The sequence below is a fragment of the Nannospalax galili genome, unplaced genomic scaffold (assembly GCF_000622305.1).
Source record: "Nannospalax galili isolate Female #2095 unplaced genomic scaffold, S.galili_v1.0 scaffold1354, whole genome shotgun sequence".
Lineage (NCBI taxonomy): Eukaryota > Metazoa > Chordata > Mammalia > Rodentia > Spalacidae > Nannospalax > Nannospalax galili.
The window spans coordinates 760,112-783,432 of record NW_008335784.1 but is presented as its reverse complement, the minus strand read 5'-3'; the positions used below and the strand labels follow the sequence as shown (position 1 = coordinate 783,432).

The following is a 23,321-nucleotide window of genomic DNA, read 5'->3' as shown; positions in this document are numbered from 1 at the left end:
AGCAAGTTGAAAGAAAAAAATCAGAAAGCGATTGAAAATTGCCCTCACCAGAATGATTAATAGGTATCAGGACCAAGTTTGATATTTTTTCCTAGTATCTTCAATGAGTCTGACTCAAGACCCCCTTTAAATCACCCTTTTTCTGTGAAATCTCATATCTTTATGAATCAGCATGCAGGTGTGCCCCTGCTGGATTAGAACATCTCCCATTCTAAACAGCTGAGCAGCCCAGGAGAGACAGGCCCAAAAGCCTGGGGACCAACTGCTATAAGCCCAGCTTAGAAACACAGGCTTTTCCCCACAAAGAGCTTTGTGCAGTTACTGTAGCTCAAGTTTGGAACCAGGGTATGAGTTTCCTGTCTCACCTGGATACCCTTCTGCTCTGTGGAATAATGTCCTGACGCTTCCCCATGAGGCCGGCTTCCAATCGCAGCCCCCGCCTGCCCCAGTGCAGAAGGTCCCTGCTCACTTAGTGTTTCCTCATTCTCTTTTTGCCACTTATGTTGCCTGGCAAAAGCATCTTCTTTTTTCCTTTTTTCTTATTTGTACAATGAAAACGTACAACCGGCATCTTTGAGTGTTTAATTTCCACTACCCTCCTGCTGTTTCTGAAGTGCTGACTTATCTCACACCAAGCACACTTAGCCCAAGCTGAAGTTTTCTACTTTCTTACATGTCAAATACAAAGCAGACAAATTTTGTTTCTTCTAGTACAAGATGATGCCATTAAAAGTGGGTGGGAAGGTTGGTGGCACTTTGATCTCTGTGTGGCCATACAGGGAATCTAAGCTTTTTGCTCTGCTGGTGACAAGTCATTACTTGAAGTCAACTGGGGAGAATTAACCAGTGTTAATAACCCAGATGTGTGTTTTCCATTACTTCAGTCCTAAAGTGCACCCCCTGCTTGGTGAGAACAAGCATTAAGTGGATAACCATGACTATTTTAGAGATGTAATTCACTTTACCTTTATAAAATGTGAAGTTTTCTACAATATACTCTAAAATGACCTTATTTAAGTACTGGGCACCATAATGGTTGTGGGTTTACTAATGTGGCTCAGGAAAGATTTCAGCACTATGGTCTAGCGAAGCATAAAGACCAAAAGAAGAGCTGACAAGATGACTCAGCAGGTAAAGGTGCTTGCTACCAAACCTACCTACCTGAGTTCAGTCCCAGGGACTCATATAGTAAAAGGCCAGAATTGACTCCTGCAAGTTGCCCTCTGACTTCCATCTCTTCATGTCCAACCCTCATAATAGCTTTAATCTTAAAAAATAAAAACTACCTTGGAAAAACTAATTATTAAATTTTAACTTTATTTACATAAGTGCAAGAAACACTTTAATCCATTTTATGTTGAGTGACCTTATCATCATTTTATATTCTGCTCCTTTTTAAAGTCCTATAATTAATAGTTATAAAAATTAGCAATATATGGCTTAGAATGAAACCTAATAAAGTTATATAATGGTCAAGACTATGAACTATCTGCTCTTAGTGTTTTGCTGAGTGAAAAAAATCAAGAGAAAAATTTAGTCTTTCTTGATTCAATTCTTTATAAGGAAAAAGTTGGTTTTTTTAATTTTTTTAAGGAAAAAGTTTTTAAGCACAACTATGCATTCAGTTTGTAAGAGATATTAAAGTTAATGTCATTACTGCATGCATAGTTGTTGCTTAAAACCTTTTTGCTCATAAAGGAATTGATTCTGGAGCTACAGAGTGTATATCAAGCAGCCATATGTGACAGTTAATGGATTCAAGAGAGACACTGTATTTTTCTCCAGGGGATCTGATACCCTCTGGCCTCTGAAGGCAACCACACACTGGTGTACACACAAACACACACAGAAGCACTCACACAGGCACACACAGAGGCGCGTGCACATGCTCACACAGAGGCATGTGTGCACTCGCACACGTGCACACACGCACTCTCTCGCTCTCTCTCTCTCTGTGTACACACAAACACACACAGAAGCACTCACACAGGCACACACAGAGGCGCATGCACATGCTCAGAGGCATGTGTGCACTAGCACACGTGCACACACGCACTCTCTCTCGCTCTCTCTCTCTCTCTCTCTCACACACACACACACACCACATACACATAAATAAAAATAAAATAAACTGGGTGTAGAGGTGCACATCTTTAGTCCCCACACTTGGGAGGCAGAGGCAGGTGGATCTCTGTGAGATTGAGGCCAGCCTGGTCTACACAGTGAGTTCCTAGCCAGCCGGGCTACAGGGAGATCCTGTCTCAAAAAGACCAAAAAATAAATAAAAATAAAATAAATCTTCAAAAAATAAAATAAGGTTGGGTCTGGCAGCACATTCCTTTAATTCCAGCATTAGGGAGGGAGAGGCAGGTGGATCTCTATGAGATCAAGGCCAGCCTGGTCTACACAGTGAGTTCCAGGCCAGCTGGGGCTACAAGGAGACCCTATCTCAAAAGAAAAAAAAATAGTAAAATAAAATAAGGGGGATGGCTCCTGAGAAAGGACTCCCCAGGCTGACCTCTGGCCTCCGCATACATGTATACCCACACACTCATAAACATGCACACAAAAACCTGCACATGCACACATAAGCAAAATAATTTTAAAAAAATTTTAAGAGTCTGACATAGTAAAAGAAAGAAAACCCATACTCAAGTTATCAGAACCATGTCTCTATGAACAAGAAGTGCTTTGTCAAGATCTAGAACTTTCTTTTGATCATCAAAATCATGAATGAACACAGATGGCTGAATTTTCCCTTGTCTTTCCTGGGCTGTCTCCTGGTTGCTTTAATCTTCAAATGCAAAGAAATTGAAGGTGATCTAAAGTTAGATTTATGCCACATGATGAGCAAGTGTCAAGGGCATAGGAATTCTCTCCCAAAGGCTAAGAGAATCAGGGAGTGAACACTTAGAAGAGCATAACAGAAAACTTACAAGCCACATCTCTTGGGAAAGGTAACTTTCCTGGGCATAGTGGCCATAGAGAATGACTCCCCAAATTTAAGAGCCACTGTAGTAGGTAAAAAAAAGAAAATCTCAGTGAAAGATTCACGGTTTTGCCCTGTTTGGTGGTGGTTGTAGGAAGTAATGTCCTCCAGGCTTGACATTTCCATTGACCACCAGGGAGCAGATTGCTGTGGTGACCCACAAAACAACTCAGCCTGTAGTCATGGGAACCGTGTAAGCAGAACAGTACAGTTTTAGCTAGGTCTATGGTAATGGTGTGTTGACACTACCTAGTAGAAGGAGAGGTGGAAGGGTCTTCAGACCCTCAGCTGGGATTCCAGTTGGCACTCCCTGCTCCCCTTGTAGTCTTGGAGGAGGGACTACAGTGTATAGGAGGTGGAAGGTTAACAGAAGGCAGGACTCTGTGATGCAGCTTCCCTGAGGTCTTCACCAATGATGGAGAAGGACTTTTCAATGATACATCTTTTTCTTACCCAAGCCCAGTGAATTCATTGGCTCATAAAGCTGGACTTGGGAAGAATAGCTTCTTTGGTCTGCCATTGGTGTGCTAGCTTGTTCATGTCTCCCAAGAAAAATAACACAACAGTGGTTCATCCCTGTAATTCAAGCAATCAGTCTGTGGTAGGAGGATTACAAGTTCAACCCCAGGATGGGCTGTATATGAAGACCTTGTCTTTTAAAAAATAGGAGTAGGCTGGAGAAACAGTTCCGTGGATAAAGTGCTCACTGCACATGTGAGAGAACGTGAGTTCTTAAGTTCAGATCCCCAGCACCCATGTAAAAGCTGGTATAGTGGTGCTTGCCTACAGTCCCAGTGCTGGTAGAGGGTAGAGAAAGGTGGATCCTGGGGGCTTGCTGGCCAGCTAGCCTAGATGAAACAGCAAGCTCCAGGTGTGGTGAATGTTCCTGTCTCAAAAATTAAGGTAAAGCGAGATAGAGGAAGACACCAAAAATTGACCTCTGGTCCTCACATGTGCACCCACAGGAGAACATGCCCCCCACCACCACATAGATGTACTCACACATACACCACACATGCACATATAGACACACAAATCTACATACGCACACACCTACACATACCCATACAAACAAAACAAAAAGAAATACACATAAATTTGATTTAATTATTAGAATAAATCAGTGTTTTGTATTTATTTTATTTTGTTACTATTTATTGTCAGTTTTCCTGACATTATAATAAACTCATATAATAAATAAGCTAAATAAATTAAAGGTTGCCCAAGTAGAAGGTAATAACTATAAGCCAGTTCTGCTGGCTTTGAGATCAGTCTTCTGCACATGATTCTCCCACATGTACCTAACTTCCCTATCACCAAAAATCCTGTAGTTCTTAGAAGAAAATGAGAAAGTGAAAAATACCAGGAACACAATCTCAATGCCTCCCAGCCACAGATGTGAGCCTAGCAATGAACCTGGGGCTTTAGCTCTCAGCCAGAAGCTGGCTTCTTTCCCCACTTGAGAATCCTCACAGGGGAGACAAACTTTTGTTTGGGGCTTAGAGATGGCTTTGGACAACAAGGAAAAAGAAATGATTCACTGAGTATACAAACATATCTGTAATTCAAAAGCCAAGCACCCAGCTACAGCTGTGCTTATGCAGAAGGACACAGGAAAGTTCTCCTTCCTTGTGAAGAGAGGAATTATTAATAAAAAGAAATCTTGAATAGCAATGATGAAACAGCCACTGGGAAAATCACCCTCAAGAGGGGAAAAGAGAGATTATGAAATAATTGGGTCTTGTTCAAGAAGCAGGCAAAGCACATGGAGTTCATATTCCAATTATATAAAGGCAGAAAGAGATAGAGCTTGCAACATGTTGAAATCGTCTGAACCAGAATCTGCTTATGGATGGCATTTTGCACAGTTACAACAAAAGCATCATCAAGTAGGGTGCAGAGAAGGCAGAGTAAAGAATAGACTTTGGGGATCACTGCCAGGGCACCAAAGGACAGCAGTCAGGATTCTATTCTACTATGAATGTGAAGTGTCTTTCCTCTTAGATACATAAGTTTGAAATTAACTCAGAAATGTCATAGGTCCAAAGATAATAAGAGGTTCATAGTGCTCAATCTGGCTTCATGACCTTCCCTGCAATGTAACTTATAAATCATCCAGTTGGGTTGACCTAGTGCTACTCAAGTTTCCCTGCTGAAGGTGCCACAGTGAAGGGTAAAGGAAATGGATTTCATGAATCCAAAAATTATGCAAATGACCTTTAAGGTAATAAGAAAAGTTGCAAATAGAAAAATGAGGCCATGTTTAGTGTTTTATTGTCAACCTGACACCAACTAGAGTCATGGGAAGCGAGAACCTCAGCTGAAGAATTTCCTCCATCAGATTGGCCTGTGGGCATGTCTGTGGGGCAGTTTTTTAATTGCTAATTCATGTAGGAGAGCCCAGCCCACTGTGGGTGGTGCCATCCCTAGGCAGGTAGGTCTGGGCTTGTTGGGTAGGAGTTCTCAGAAAAGCTGGAACTGAACAGGGGCCGGTCTAGAGTCCTATGCTGAGTGACTCAGTGCACTGGAAAAAAAAGGGAGGAGCCATCGCCATTTTTGGAAACAGAGCAGTGGACTACCAGAAGACAGTGGGGGGCAGGGGGAGGGAGCTGGTGGAGACCACTGCACAGGCACAATTTTCAAATATGGGAAAGAAAAAGCCTATGAGAATTCATGCCTTTTTAAGTCACCTCCTCCCAGATGTCATAAACTATGCAAAACCCAAATAGAAGGTATTCTGCCAGTTTTGTTAGGCCTGGAACTTCAGAGGGCACAGGCACATGGGGCTCACAAGAAGGGGGAAGGGAACTTGGCAAAACACAGCTGTATAAAGAAGGTAGCCGAGCAAGCCAGAGAGAGCTAGCAAGCAGCATTCATTCATAGTTTCTGCTTCAATTTCTTCTTGAGTTCCTGCCCTGACTTCCCTCAAAGATGGGTTGTGATGTGGAAGGATAAGCCAAATGAACCCCGAAGTTGATTTCTGTCATGCTATTTACCACCATAACAGAAAGAAGAGTACAGACCAACATCTGACAGCTGAGGGGACTGAAAAGCTGATCAGTGGCTTCTGAGCTGGAAGTGAGAGTGGGGACTGGCTGGGCATAGGAGAACTTTCTGACAGCAAGTGTTCTAGCTCTACAGCACATGCAGGGTGGTTGCATTGAAGAGAGGGCATAGAGAGGACTAAAGACAGAAAAGTTCAGAGGACATGGAGGGGGAGGGTTATCCCAGAATCAAGACATGGAGGGGGAGGGTTATCACCAGAATCAAGAACTGACTACCAGTACTTTCTGTGAAGGTTTTCTACGTAGAGACAATATTTCTTTTATGCTGACGTATTTCAAATAAGAATATTAAAATGTTAAAATAGCAATGAATCTTAAGATGTAAGAAGACATGACTTTCAAGTATGGTCTTTATTCTTTTCTCACTGCAAACCTGCAATTCTCCAGAAGCCCCATTTACAGTATAAGACATGTCTTCACCTCCTTGTATAGATCCTGTGAGCTTTATTTGCATCACCAGTTTATGATCCTGAAGCCACCCTATAATCTCATTTACAAAAAGAGGTAAGGAGAATAAAATGAGGAGAATCCTTTAAAGACTTTAGGCAATGCAATTCTAAAAGCTTTCAAAATTCTATATGCAAATACTGCTAAGACATTTAAATGTGACTTTCTCTTGAGACGTCCAAACCCACACTTGGGTATGTCTTATTCTTGCCCTGAATGTCTTTCTCTTAAGCCCCATGCTTAAATCCATGCTAAAGTCTCTTCCTAATACACTCTAATCTGCCTCATTTTGGCTCTTCCTGAAATTGTTTTCTGTGGCTAAGCCATGAATACTGGCTTTACCTGAGTGGAAATTTCTGGAAATAACTCCTCAGGTTGCTGCTGCTGGGGGCTGTATGGAGCTATGTCTCTGGCCCATATTCACTGTTGCTGACAGTATGACTTTGAATTTTTTAAGATCATTGATGAGACAACTATGAAGCATAAACTTTATGGTATATAAATTATAGCTTAATAAAACTGTAATCAGCCTCTAAACAATTTAAAGTTGCCGTGTTTTAAATTCAACGTCATTCCATTTACATAAAATGGCCATATTTCTAGGAGACAACTTACATTTTAAATGTCCTTTAAAAATGTACTTTTTCCATCATTGGGAACGTAAATTTTTACAATAATCTACAAAAAGATCCTTAAGTTTTTTTTTAATTACTCCAAATGGATTAATTTCATAAACAATAACAACCCCAAAGATGGCCGAAATAGCAAGAAGTACTTAGAAGAACTTTTCCAAAGGCACTTCAGCTATTTTGGCAAGTAATATGTTTATGTTAACATGCTTAAATCCAAAAAGATCACCAGAATTTGATTATTTCAGAAAAAAAAACGAGCTTATTTTAAAACTTCAATAGGCAAAGTTGTAAAGCTTAGCAAGGAAATAAAAACAATCCCAGAAACAAATGAGTGCATATTAATTTTAGCGTGTTCAAGTACTTGGAAAACACGATCAAGCATCAAGTTTGGTACTCTGATTAAAAATGACAGTGTATCCCATCCAGGGCCAGTTACTTTGGTGCTGTTTCTCCATCTCTGAAATGTAGACAGAAGAGTCTACCACATAATGCTACTGATATGGTAAAAGCGAAATAGTGCTTGGTGTAGGGGAAGCATTCAGAAGATGCAGGTCCTGGTCTGTTCCTGTGTTTCACATGCTCCTTTCCTCCAAAGCCTCATTCCAAGTCCTTTACCTTCCTGGGAGGTCAGTTCCTCAGGCCTGTTCATGCCAACTGGACAAAATGTTTCCAGCTGTTGTATCAAAATGTCTTCCAACATTTGATTCATTCCACAGCTCATCCCTTGACATGGAGCTGGTCTAGATCCAGACTTTCTTCAGCTAATAGCAAACAGTACAGGACAAAGGCAGCACAAACAGCATTCACACAGTCAAAAGGCTTGTACTGACCCTTCCAAGTCAGAGAAGGGCAAGACCCACAGATCAATTAATTTGAATATATAATTTAACAAGTAAGACTTGGGTATTTTTTTCTCCTTAAAATACCTCATTTTGAGAACTTGAAAATAAAGTGTCCTTAATGTTGCTGATCTCAGAACGGACTCACATGTCCTCTGTTCTTTCCCTATTTCTCTTATTCCCCAGAATACATGTATGCAGTTGTAAAACTCCCGAAAGGCATGTTTTCATCTACCTTGATTATCTTAAAAAGTTTAAAAACTAATTTCCCTCTCACTTTGAATGATGTGAGGAAATGGTAACTTTACAGCTCTGATTGCTGACACACCTCCATGGGAGAGTGGAGGCACTGAAGGCCAGGTCACTTATGATCTGTTTAAATCATTTGAAATAGGCCACAAACTTTAACATAAGGATTAATTTTAATAAAAGCCATGTAATAGCACATTGGCACACAGAAGTAAACTTTTTATATTATTTGGATTCTGAATGTATTATAAGTACTAGTAATTAAACTTTGAGAGCAGGACACTCTTTTAGTTATTGAAATATGAAGGCAAAATGCCTAAAAGCACTCCAAGAGTTTCTGGGAAATACAAGAACATTCTCAAATAAGACTAATTATGCCAGTCATCCAGTACCTACAAGAATATATAAATGTGACAATCCGAGTTTCTCTCCCAACAATACCACTTACTCTTATGATTCTGTTGTGAGAACCCCTTCCTGGTCTTCCTCTTACCTACTAAAATGAAACAGATATTCCTAGCACCTGCACAGTGCCTGACATAGCACAGTCGATAGATGTTTCCTGACCTAACAAAGCTACAAGAACATGCATATTCTCGGTAAGAAAGGCATTTAGATGAAAAAAGTAAAGCCTCAGCTTCCTGATAGAATCCACGTGAAACTACTGATCCAGTTTGGCCAAACTAGAGTCATCTATAAATGTTCTGTTCACTTAAGACACTTGGTAACAGGTCTGTTGTATGGTTGCTATCAACAGTGAATGCTCTGTATGATAAAATAATGTATGAGATTTGGTTTCTTTCAGCTAAAAGCAAGTAGACAAAAGAACATGATCTGAGAGTCTCCCTTTTCTTGTACAGTTCATAACTGTCACTACATACATTAATAATTTAATAAAGGGATGCATTCTTTAAAGTAGCTAAATCTATCAATTTTACATGAAGTGTAAATCAAACAGAAAAGGATTTTTTTGCTCTAGAAGCAAATGAAATTAGTAAGAAACAACAGGACCATGCTCCCATGCCATTCCTGTCACAGGACACTAGCCCCAGAAAGGTAATGAGAAACGTGGAAGCCATTTCAGTTTTTCTGCGGCATAGCGCCAAGCGATGAGGAGAAATGAACACAGAGGCATTATTTTTGAACTTCCCATCCAAAGAACCCCTGTTGATTGGGTCATTGGATTTCTACATGTTTGACAGCTCTGTGTGTCCTAAACGGCATGGAGTCACTACCAGCCCACAGCTGCATTGAGTAGGGACAGCTCCTCAGTCTATTAACTTCCCAGGCAGCACCCTAAGAAAACCATTCTAGGCAGTTACTTCACACCTGTTTACTCTGTCCATTGTTTTCAACAGCCAAATCCGTGATCCACAAGACTCTTGGCACTGAATACCTAACCATGCTGGCTGGAAATTCTCTTCAAAGTTACTCCTCCACACGTTAAAAATGTCCCTGCATTCTGGGCATCTTCCATGTTGAGAATTTTCTCATGTGTAAGGACTACACCTGGCAACAATTCAGGATCTAAAATCAGCCCTCATGCACAGCTTTACTGATTTTCAATCATCCCCAGTGAAGACTTCTAGAAGATTCATGAGGAAAATATTCAATTTGCTTATGGTATAGAGAGGAGTCCACCGCATCTAGCAGCATGCATATGGACCACCATGTAGGGGTCAGCATTTCCACAGTGCGTGCTTCCCTTCCCCTGCATCTCTCAACCTCCACTTATTTTCCATGCAGGAAACCATCCATCTTCCACTGAGACTAGATTTCAATGGGAACACATTTCATCCTAATGGACTGGCTTCCTTCCAGAACGTTGCTGCTGGCAATCATATCCTGCCATCTGATGCTAACATTGGCACTGAGAGAATGTTGATGAAATTGCTAAATCAGCTAAAATGAATGTTTCTGTCCATCTACCATGCAGTAGCCAGGATTTTACCATCTTAAAATCTTTTGACTCCCAAGTTCTATTCACACTGTTTTGTCTCCTGAGCTATGGTTCTCAAGGTTTCATGTAACTATGGATCACTGACAATCTTGTTGAAATGTCCACCCTCATTCAGTGGATTTGGATGGAGAAAGAGCCTGCATTTCAACCTGATGCTGGTGGTATTGCTGCTGTGGTCTCCAGACACTTGTGTTAGCAAGGTTTTGTTGTTGTTAAATATTTTATCATTATTTTTAGTTTTTGTGTATGAGTATATTGCCTTCATGTAGCTAAGTATACCTGTGTCATGCAATGCCCATGTAGGTCAGAAGAGGGCATCTGATTCCCCTGGAGCTGGAGTTAAGGATGGTTGTTTGCTCCAATGTGGGTCCTGAGAATCAAACCTGGGTCCTCTGTAAGAGCAGCCAATGCTCTTAACCACGGAGCCACCACTCCAGTCCCTTTAGCAAGGTTTCAAAACATAAGGATTAAACATGTTTTAAGTATATAGAATTCATATCAGTTTGTGTTTCTATTACATGAGTAGCTACAAATTCCTACACTACTACTCCAAAAAGCCTCAAAAATAAAACATTTAGGAGCTTGGTTAAGTTATACCCCACGTGGTACAGGACTTGCCTAGCATACATAGGCCCTGTATTCTATATCCAGCCTCACAAAGAAAAGACAGAAGTAAAATGGCTAGCCTATATTTTTAAAGTAATGGTTACCTTGAGTTACTTTCTTGCTGAAATAATTCTTTAAAAATAAAATACAACTTCATCTTAACAGCATGCCAAGAAATGCCATGAAGCAAATACGGGCTCCTAAGAATGAAGGAGGCTGAGAATGTAGGAGTCAGCAGAGCACTGTCTTATTTCTCCAGGTTTTCTTGTCTTACACAGGTGCACAAATGGTTATTTCACAAAGCAGAAGTGATGATGCATTAAAGGAAGGTGACTCTGTGTGTGTGTGTGTGTGTGTGTGTGTGTGTATGTGTGTGTGTGTTTCCTTAGGGAGACACTCATAAAAAATCCTGGTAACTGTGCACTATTGACCTAAGAGCTTATGATATCTGGCATTTACAGAACAAGACTAGACTTATTTAATCAGACAGGGTTTGAAAACTGTGAATTTGTTTTCTCAGGTTTTTAACAGAGAAGATGAATTCGGAGATACCTTTAACCTCCAATCACTGATTATAGATGCTGCTCAATTGACAAGGAGGTTACATCTGAAAAGCCATCATTAAATTGAAAATATTCCAAGTTCACAATGCATTCAATCCATCTAATCCTTGTTTAGAAACACAATCCAGTGTTGAGTCCTTTGTGTCCTATTGTGAGCACATGGCTGAGAGGGAGCTTCAGGCACAGTCACTGCCCTACATCACCAGAGAGGTTCAGACTGCACGTGTCCAACCCAGAAGCAGATCCAAGCTCAAATCTCAAAGTACAGTTCCTACTGAATGGATATCACTTTTACACCAATGAAAAGTCAAAACTTCATGCAAGTCAAACCAGGGTTAGTCAAGAAGCATGTGTATATTGTTACATGACTTCTCAAGAATTATCACTTTGCACGGTTTGCTTCTCAGTCTGACTGTGGCACACTATCACTTTAGCCCTAAGTCTGCACACAGACAGAAGTTCTACAGAGAGACTAGACATCACAACTTGCTTCAGATCTTACACTGAGCAATCTAATAACAAAGTCAGAGAGAAAATGGCTTAATTGATTTCCCATAGAAATGTGCATACTGTGTGTGAAATTATGAAGATAAAGGCAAAGAAAATGGACTAAAACATGGCTGAGGGCCATCTTGTCAATGAGACTGTGGGTACTTTTAATTTATCTTAATATTTTCCCATTTGCATGAAAATTCTTTACATTGATTGCTTATTAATCTATGATAGAAAAAGTCAATTAAAAATTAATTCTCCCATCTGTCCTTTTGTTTCTAGGGTATGCTGTTTACAACATAGTTCAGATTTTAAATTGGATTTTTAAGTTCCATTTAATTTCTGAAACTGATGTCTTTAATTTAGTTTTAAGGATTTAAGCTAATCAGAAAAATCTGTTGCAACATATTGCACTGTATCAGCACGAACACCCTTGAATTCTGTAGGTTCACATCGCCACAATAATTGGGTCAGATGCTTTTCATGAGAATCTATTATTGGCTCATCACCAATTTTTAAATCCATTGATCGGCCCTTCTCTTTGTTCACTGGATGGCCAAGGCAAAGTCAAAAAAGTTTAGAGCAATTCATCTGACTCAGGTGGTAAGATTTTTCTAAGAGAATGTCTATTGTTCCCCCACAGGATAAAGATGCTTCCAATAGTCCTTAAAATGCTCTAAAATGGGAAGATAGCGTTTTTTGTTTGTTTGTTTGTTTGTTTGTTTTTGTTTTTTTTTAAATTAGCTTAAGAGTGTTTCACAAGCAGGAATTCAAGGTAGGAAACAACGGCCATGAGGGGCCTCTTAGAATCTGTGGTTGCAGTGGAAGAACACTAAATTTGCTTAGAGCTGCAGACCACTAGAGCCTGGGGTGACCAAATGAGCTCCCTCATTGCCACGGCCTCCTTGTATTTTGCTGAACACAGGAACAGTGTGCTAATTCAAAGAGGATGGCTTATGAAAAACTGGCCAGTTGTCCAGTCACTGAGACACCAAATCATTAAATGAATAAGCTTTCATCAGGTGAGGCCTTGGATCAGAGACCAAAAAGACACTTTCCTAGCCTCATGCTATAAAATCTGAAGGAAGAAACAGGCATATAGTACTTCAGCGTAGTGAAGTATTGAAAGACTACATACAATGGGCAGTGAATGGGCCCCAAGAGATGGAGCTGTCAATTCTCATACAGAAACAATGAAGTGGTTCATAGATGAGGCTACCTTTAAGCTGAATCTTGAAAAATGAAGTTTTGCTTTGCAGAGCAGAACAGTGGTTATCATGCAAAGAAATGATATTGAATCATCAAAGTAATACTATTCAGTATAAATATATGTAACTGGTTCAGAGAAAATATTCAACAAACAAGAGTAACAATATTAATATTACCTTATTGATAAAGTGGATTCATAGATGAGGCTACCTTTAAGCTGAATCTTGAAAAATGAAGTTTTGCTTTGCAGAGCAGAACAGTGGTTATCATGCAAAGAAATGATATTGAATCATCAAAGTAATACTATTCAGTATAAATATATGTAACTGGTTCAGAGAAAATATTCAACAAACAAGAGTAACAATATTAATATTACCTTATTGATAAAGTGGATTATCAATACATAGAAACCCTTAAGAAATGCCTCACATAATTGAAGAAGCAAGTAAAGAGAATAACATCTGGGTTGTACGTACAACTGATTGACAATAAACAGTGACAAAACCACCATAATTAGTAGTTCAGCTACAGTAGTTCAGTTACAAAGGCAGAATACAAGATGGCCAATTTTATGCTCACGGTATTACACAGCTAGTTGCTATATATAGTATGCTTTTAAGAAAGTCTGGGAAATGGAAGCAGAAGGTAGAGCTTGTCTTTATAGAGGACTTATCACATGTCAAGCTACAGTCTTTTGAAAACATTATTTTGTCAATTATCAGACTTTTAATATAATATGTATTATTAGAGCCAATTTAAAGAAGAAACAACTTCATAGTTTGATTTGCCAAGAGTCATACCCATAAGTGTTAAAGTTAGGCTGTGGTCTTATAAATGTTTCACTCAAATTTCAGAGTCAATGCATTATAACATTAAGTATTTCTATGTGAAAAGACACGTTTACAAAGGAAGATATGATTAGTTATTATTAAGGGGCAATTTTAAATAGTGGATTCCTATGGTACATTTAAAACATGATTTTCCTAAAACTAAATCAATTGAACCCTTAGTATTTCAGTGTAACTATTAACAATAATTAGGAACCAATCATAATGGTAAACTTGTCAAATGGATTATTTCATTTAAAATTCTTGACAATTAAAATAAAGGCGTCATTATTATCATACTATAAAAGATGAAACAAGATTGTCGGAGCTAATTGTTCCCAGTGGGAAGAAAGATTTCACCGTGTCTACCTCTAGGGTACAGATTTTTTTTTTCCAAATCCTATCGGTCTATGAAACCAGTGCATTTTTTCTGCACCATGTTATTGCTTCCATTTATACTCAAATTGCCTATATAAGGAATAAAATTCCTCATCATAAGTAATTCATATACAGAATTTTAAAATTTAAATAATCAGTAAGCTGATGTTGTTAGCTTTTCAGTAGTATAGCAAATACCTGAGATAATCCTCTTACAAAGAAAAAAGGTTTATTTTAGCTCATGGATTTAGAAGTTCTCATCCATGGTTCACTGGCCATGTGGACCTGTGGCAGGGTAATACAACATGGTAGAGAACGTGTGGTGAGGTAAACCACTCACCTCATGGCCAGTGAAGTGAAAAACAGGGGAAGGGGCTGGAGACATGGCTCGGCAGTTAAGAACACATACTACTGTTGCAAAGGACCTAAGTTCAGTTCCCAGCACCCATACCAGGCAACTCCCAACCACCTGTAACTCCCGCGTCAGGAGATCCAACACCTCTGGCTTTGTCAGTCAACTGCACTCACAAACACATACCCAAATCCAAATACATACATATATACATAATTTTTTAAAAATCTGAAAAAAAGAAAATTAAAAACGGGAAGAAGGGGCTGGGGCCCCACAATTCCTTTTGAGGGCATTCTTCAGTAACTCAAAGACCTCTCACTAGGCTCCACCTTTTAAAGGTTTCACTTCCTCCCCATAGCTCCAAGCTGGGGACCAAGTGTCTGACATAATGGGCCACAGGGGAACATTCAAGATTTAAACCAGGTGGAGAAACTAAATTAATTTCTCAGGTGAAAGTATAAGCTAAATTTTCTATTCTGAAATCTAAGCCCAAACACAGCCCAAGTTATTCCATCATCCCAATATGTTCCCAAATTCCCAACCAGGGCTCAAAGGCCAAGTCAGGCTCCCAGAAGCAGCAGTCAACCACTAAGAAGCAATTCCAAAGCAGTTTTATCAAAGTGCCCTAGAATCCTAGAGAGACACACGTTCAGTTCTGCATTAGAACACTCTGAGAGCTCTTAATTCCTATCACAGGAAACTGACTTTTCCCAAAGTACCTATATCACTGCAGGCACTCATAATTGATTATATTGTCAGAGAAGTTCAGACAGGCAGAAAAGGATGTAACTCTTCCCAATTTGGAGAAATTAATATCTACATAGGGACATTTGTAGTGCATAAATCTTGACTATCCACCAAAGACACACAATCTAAAGTAGCATATCTTATTCTGAACACTTTAATCCTCTAAGTAAAATGACATAATTATTTTTAAGCTCCATTTTCTTTGAAATCAGCTAAGATATTTCCATCAACTCCCAGAGCTAGTAGATCATGATGGTGGTTTATCATGTGCTCTGAGTTTTTGTAGAAAATTTAAATTCGACATTTTAAGATCCAAGCAAAATTACTAGTCTCAACTATTTTTATACTAACTGCAAACAAAACTAAAAGGTAGTATATTCATTTTCTCAGCATAGATAACAAATCATAATAGTATAAAATTTGCAGAAGAATGAAGGGTTGTCGCTAAACATGCTTAAGGGACTAAGAGCTGTCACAGAAAAGCTCAAAAAAAAAATATGTCACTACTACCATATAGAAAAATCTCCTTTCAAGTTCAATGAATTCTTATTATAACCTAAATTTCTTATTTATTATTTAGTAACTTTTTGTTTTCATGTATTTATGCATATTGACTGCTACAGCTGAGGCCAGGTATTGTAGTACTGTTTCCCACTGTTTCAACTCGTAAGCAGAAGACTTAGGTCTAAGTTTTCTACATTCAATTAATTTTACTTCAGATTAAAATTAGATATTTATAATCAAAAGATAAAAAAGACCATTTTGTGATATCTTCCTCATTAATTCATTAGGTTCAGTAAGAGAATAATAATAAAACAGAACAATTACAAGAATATACTGTGTTGAGTGATGTGAGATGCTCCCTCCTCCCCTTTTCCTCCCTCTCAAAATATGGAATTTTCCATTCAATGTTTTCAGATCATGATTGACCTATTAGGTCACTAAACCCGTGGAAAAGTGAACCCACCAGTAAGGAGGGAGTACTGCACTTCAGCTAAATGATTCTGAAAACTTTCCATAAAGGGAAAATGACAATTGCTTGCTCATGCTAGCCTGCTAGCAGTGTTGGATTTTTATAAAGTGTATTGCTTACAGAAACATCTATAAGAAAAAGTATAACCTTCCTGAATTTTTCCTCTACTGCTTAAGCAGGTTGCAATGTTGTCTTCATCTTTAATGTCTAAGAATAGATAGTATGCGGATTTGCCTGTATTTTCCACTTAAAAGAAGGATCTACTTTGTTGTTGCTCCATTTCATTGGTAAATGCCTTATCTATGATCTGCACAGTATAAATACCTGCTTAGGCACTGTCTTTCTAAGACTTGCTCTTCTTGATGTTCCTAAGGAAGTTCTAATAATCACAGACTTAGCAGATTTACCAGCTGTAGAGAGCTAGATTTACTTTTCCATAAAAGGATTCAAGAGATCTGTAATGCTATCTTTGTAGAAAATCTTGTATCTTTGGGAATTATTTTTATCACTTAAAAACAGTAATATTCCAAATGACCTCCGGGAGTGACCACTTGGCAGGGTGAGCGGATGCCCAACATAGATGCAGGAAGAAGGGGCTCTTGGGTTCTCAAATTCTATGACTCTCTCCTCAGATGTGGAGAAAGGAATGTGAATTTAACCCTCAGCTTGTCTATCCCGGTTCTGCTTTCTGGGAGGCCTCCAGTCATAACACATCTCTGAAAATAGCCACCATGGTCATCTTAGCTAACTGCAGTTTTCTGCAGACTCTATATGGTGAAGCATTTCCAACTCATTCATTTCCTTATCTGAATCTCAGGAAAAGTACCAAATAATGAACTCCAGGGTTAGGGCTTAAAGCAAACCCAACAGGTACAACTAAGGAGACCCTGTGGTAACAGGAAGGAGTCATAACATGGTATGGACTATACCCTCCAGTGACCAGAGCCTCTGGGTAGCAGCCAACAGCAAGCAGAGCTTTCACAGTTCCACTGCTAAGAACCACAGCATCAACAGTTTCCATCCGTGAGTACATCTGAAGGTTGCCTGAAGGCAAGGGAAAAAGCCTTCTGGCTTGTACATTGTCCTCCCTACCTAGCTACCAAAAGCACTCAAGCTATTCATTTTATGAACAGTCTTTTTTCCTCAGTACAAAAATTATCTTTAAATATTTCTTGGGAATTTGACTTTCCATATGGATTTGATGTAGGCCTCAGTTAAGCTATCAGATTTAACAAACAAACAAACAAAAAAACATGGTACAAGGTCACTGACTAGTTAGCTTGTTTGGTCAGAATGTGGTGCTAATAAAAAGTGGTACAGTAGTCAGCTTACAGCTGATGTCCTGTTGGCAGCATATGGATGCCCATGCCACTATGTACAGAGTAAGATGCAGTCTCCTTCACAGAGCATCTCTCCGCAGGAAAGACTGGAGGAACGGCTATTTCTCAGAGGCTTACTGAGGCTCAATCTCTGCCAGGGCTTTCAAAACTTTCTACGCTAACAGCTGCTTACTGGGCCAGTTTCTCTTCTGAATCGAAACACTTCTAAAGACTCCTTGGGTTCATGAAGAAGCATTTTTGTTCCTACTGGGAACTCAAGCAAAAACTTTTTATGTTTATTGAGTCTATTATCTAATTCCTCTGCACAGAAAACTGTATGCTTCACAAAAAACACACTCAACTATAATAGTCAGCTAGAATGACTGCAGTGAACTCTATCATCTATCATCTATCTATCTATCTATCTATCTATCTATCTATCTATCGATCATCTATCTATCTATCATCTATGAGAGAAGGAAGAAAGGGAGGCAGGGAGGGAGGAAGGAAGGAAGGAAAGAAGGAAGGAAGGAAGGAAGGAAGTCATCTATCTATCTATCTATCTATCTATCTATCTATCTATCTATCTATCGATCATCTATCTATCTATCATCTATCATCTATCTATCTATCTATCTATCATCTATCATCTATCTATCATTTATCACCTATCATCCATCTATATCTATCATCTATTTATCTCTATTATCTATCTATCATCCATCTCTATCTATCTATCATCTATCTCTATCATTTGTCTATCATCTATCTATCTATCTATCATATCTATCTATCATCTATCATCCATCTATATCTATCATCTATTTATCATCTATCTCTTTCTATCATCTATCTACCTATCATCTATCTATCATCTATCCATCATCTCTATCATCTATCATCATCATCACCATCATCATCATCTATGTACCCATCTATCCATCCATCTACCTACATATCCATCCATCCACTCATCTATCCATCCATCCCCTGAAAACACCCAAATGAGATTCCTTGGAAAAATTGCTTCTGCTATAGTTTGGATTTTGAATATCCTTCAAAGGTCCAATTCTTAATGGCTTGTTCTCCAGGCTGGTGCTATGAGTAAGTAGGTGGTTGAATCATTAAGAAGTAGACATTAGTGGGAGGTTTTTAGGTCACTGGAAGTGTGCCCTGGAAGAAAATTTCGCATCCTTCCCAGACCCTTCCACATTTTCTTTCACTTCCTGGACATGAGGATGAATGGCTTTGCTCACTTAACACATGTTTCCACCATAATGTGCTGCCTTGGCACTGGCTCAAAGGAATAGGCCACCTGGTCCTGGATTAGCACCTGCAGTTCTGTGAACCAAAGTAAGCACGTTTCTCTTCATAGGCTAATGATTTCAGAATTCTCGCTATAGTGATGGTGCTATTCCCTTCATAATTCTTTCTCAGTTTATTTACAGGTATCCTGTGCTTTTTACATCATCTAATGTGGTACAAGGAACACAAACTCCTAGAGTGGAATTGGTTCAAATTACAACTCCACAATTTTTTGTCTTTGGACATGTTTCAAACATGTTTTTAACATGTTTAATAAATTCTACGTCTTTGTACACTTTTCTACTTAATTAGGACAATAATAGAACTCTTAGGAGGATTAAACATGCTAATACATGCAACGTGCTTAGAATAATGCTCAGTAAACCTATTATTATTATTATTATTATACTTGAACAATTCTGTCACATGCACGGTTGAAACCATAAGTACTCTACAAAACAGGAATCATACCTTATCCATGTCTTATTGGTAACTATAATGAGGCAAAGTTACATGTTTTCAAAAATCATCTGTAGATGGGCCAAGATTTGAATCATAGTCCTGGGGTATTAAACATAGGATTATCTTCAGTTATACTGGAGTATTTACATGTAATCTACAGCAAAATAGCTATTATAAAATACTGACATTATGCGAATTCAGAAAAGAAGAAATTTGACAATATCATAATATCTATTCTGGGACATTATTGTTCAGATAAACAAAATTAAATGATCAGTTAATATAAATATTAGTTAAAGTAGTGACAGCTGGATTTTGAACTTAGTATGTAGCGGTTTCGAATACCTAGACTTCTGAAATAAGAATGTAAGAGGAAGAAGAGAAGAAGAAGGGGTGACGGGAGGAAGAGGAACACACATTGCTGTGTATTCTTTTAAGTTAGTTTACTACGTTACCTCTGTACTACTCATCACTGTCCTCTCATCCATTCTCCTCCCCCACTGTCCTCTGTGTCCCCGGTGCCCTTCTTGCTGGCTCCCTTGTAGCCCCACAGAGTCCCACACTCTGCTTTCATGTTAAATGTATTCTTTATCCTAACACTTACTTTTTATGAAAATGGGTAGACTCCCACCTTGAGAAGAGTCAGCACATGAAGATGCAGAATTATAGTATGGTTGCTTAACGCCGTACAAGTGGACCCTGCCATTGGGTTTACATGTTTAAATGTGCAGTTTGCATCCAAGCTGCCGCCATAATTCACAAGCCAGCAGTAGACTTGCTAGCTGCTGATAAATGGATGGCATTCAGGCCTCTTAGATCTATAAGATGGAGACTATTACCTCTGTGAACCCTTAGCCACATGCAAGTTTTATGAGACAAGCAGAAGACTGGTCAATACAAATGAACAACTGGCACAGACTCCCTCTTTCCTAATGAATTTTTATAAGTTGAGACATTTAAATGGATCCCTAGGGAAGTGGTTCTTTCCTGATTGACAGTTTATACAGTATTAGCATCTATTATGATTCATAAAGTTTGGATATGTTAGCCTTCAAGAACCTACATGAGTGTCCTACTTAATGAGTCTCTTCATTTGTGAATCTAGTTTTAATTTTAAAGTGAGCTAAATACAAAAATACTTCAAATCACATCTCAAATTGTTAAAAGTAATTTTGAGAGAACCACATTAAAAATTACATTTCAGTGATGGCTTCTGGGGAAGGAAGAGTCAATTTTGTTTAAGGGTGTGGCCCTGGAAGGTCAACCATGCCCTAGTGGATAGCCCCACACCTAGGAGAATATGGGCAGCACAAATTGGACTCTGGAGGTTACTTTTAAAAAGGAGAACAAGGACATGAAGTTGTGAGGGGTGAGGGAGTGGGAGGTCGATCTGAGAGGAGTTGGAGAGGTGGATATAATCAAAATAAGCTGCATAAGAATTTCAAAGAATTAATAAAAATATATTTTAAGAACTGTATTTCAAGCAAAGGTAGCAATGCTAAAAAAAGATCCTTTTAAAGAAAATGGTATTGTTAACTCTAAATTTCTAGCAAAGCATTCCCTGAAATGTAGTGCTTCGTCCTGCTTACCTGACCAACACCCATTAAAGTATTTACTCATCTAGGTCGACAGATGTCCATGACACAACTGAAGAAATTTCCCCTCATTTTAAATCTGAAATTATGTTTTAAGTACAAGATGCATAGTATCCTAGAAATATGCTGCTTAATGTAATCTAGATGAAAAGATGCCGTTCTTTAGGTACATATTTTTAAATCTATACAATTTAATTGGATCTGATTGGTAAACAATCCTGAGACATAGAATCAGAAAATATTGTTTAGGTTAAATAAATGCGGTATAGTTTTCCCAATGGTCCCAGCTCATTTTTGTATCTCAGTCATCCATAAGGCTTTAAGACGTCAGACAAAACTGAAAGCAGATGACTGAAGTGCAGCATTATGCCAAGCAAATAACTGAAAAAGTAGAAATTGTTGAACAAAGGTTTAACATTCAAAGATTTCTGCCCTCTGCTTTTTTTTTTTCTTTATTCTGATGATCAATCCTGTCCAACACTAACCTTCAACTACTTTCAAATCAACAAGTACATGTCTGTTACCTAAATGGCCCAGTTCCCTCAACAACAAAACATGTCCTCATTCCATGCCAGGCATAACCCCCAACTCTCTAGCTCTTGCCTGTGAAGCTGGAGTCCCGGCATCCCTGCCCTTACCTGCTTCCCATCCAGGGTATACAGGCGCTTCACCACTCCCGAGTCCAGCTTGATCGCATCGGTTATGTCAGTGAGCACCTGCTCAAAGGAATGCGCCGTTTTCTTGTTCAGCAGGATCCTGACAGCTTTCCGAGGCTTTACCCCACTTCTGATGATGGTGACGAGTTTGGGCCGAATGAAATCCTTATTCTCCCGGACCTCTGAAGGGCTTCCCTTGGCAGTGGCCAGTGAAGACACTGCCCTGGAAGCTGAGGTGGTCTTCACGTTTACCGACCAGTTGGGGTTCACGTTCTTGGTGTATTCCAGCTTCTTGAAGGGCTCTATGGAGCCGCACACATAACTCTCTCCTAAGGAAGAGAGAAATGTTTTCAGATTTACACTCAGATGGGACTCTTCTTCGACCTGCTCAGACTTTCATTTTTCCTTTTCTGCTTAGAGGCAAAAATAACCTACGACTTTCAAAACCAGGAAGTATGATTGGTAATGAACACTTACACTTCTGACTTCTGATAGCATTCTTTCAATGCAGATTGGGAAGAAAAAAGAATCACCATTTTCCCCTTTTTGGATCACAAATGAAAATACTGATATGCTGATATCAGTTTCAGAAAGATATACAATGAATTCAACATAGAAATTATTCTTTGACATTTTAAACTTAACAGTATTTAAATTTGCAGAAAACTTCAAAATTATAAGGACATACATCTGCTACTTTGAAAACAAAAACTCGATCAGCACATAGCTTCTACTTTTTCTTTTTGTTTTTTTGTTGTTGTTGTTGTTTGTTTGTTTGTTGTTTTTTCGAGACAGGTACTCTCTGCAGCCCAACTGGCCTGGAACTCACTGTGTAGACCAGCCTGGACTCAATCTCACAGGGATCCTCCTGCTAGGATTAAAGGCCATGCCCCGCTATTACAAAGCTCCTTAAACCAAGTAATATACTGCTATAAGGGGAATATAATATTAAAATTTTATGTAGCCAAATAAAATTCTACAAGCAAGCAAAGCCAATTGTCCTTTCTTTCCTGTTGTCTGTACAGTGCTGACTGTGGTGAGCCATGCACACTAGAAAGTCAATTCAAACTTGTTGGTAGACAAAGATGATGAGAACAGTCAGAATGCCCAGCCTACAAACTGTAGCATCACAAATGAACTCTAAAGTAAATATAATTTTTTTAATTTAAAAATGACTCCTTGACAAATGATTTCCTTGACATAAAATATTCTAACGAAAATGCTCAGTCTGAAAATATACAGATCATTCACAAAAGAAAATGACACATGTACCAAAAGACAGTAAATTGTGAGGTGACTGATTTCTAAATACATACTTCACAGAGCAAAGTCAAAGTGAGGTCACCATGTTGGAACTAAAGATTTTATAATGACTCCCCAGCCCACGTTAATAAGTCTTTGTAATCAGAAGTAGGGGGAAATGTTTAAAATCTCTTAACTGCAGATAAAGTGGCTCAGGTCTAATCCAACACACTCTTATTCACTTTCATCAAAGTCCTTGTCCTATTTTAAATTAATAATGCAAGCGTGCAAGACCACAAAATTAAGTAGTCACATAAAAATAACCAAACCAAAGTTTCAAAAATAAAAAGACAGTTATATATGTGATTCAGCATTTATTTTGCTAAGGTTATAAAACATCTCTCTAGTATGTGC

General features: G+C 38.8%; 1 protein-coding gene across 4 annotated transcripts in view; it reads right to left on the bottom strand.

The window, feature by feature from the left end:
* The window catches only part of Dclk1 (doublecortin like kinase 1), a 344,211-nt gene that overhangs the window by 305,333 nt on the left and 15,557 nt on the right, over nt 1-23,321 (bottom strand). For all 4 annotated transcript variants that reach the window (XM_029562253.1, XM_008830501.3, XM_008830498.2 and 1 more), the window contains exon 3: nt 21,648-21,994. In XM_029562253.1, the coding sequence (XP_029418113.1) occupies nt 21,648-21,994 (347 nt within the window). The remainder of the gene's footprint in view (nt 1-21,647; nt 21,995-23,321) is intronic.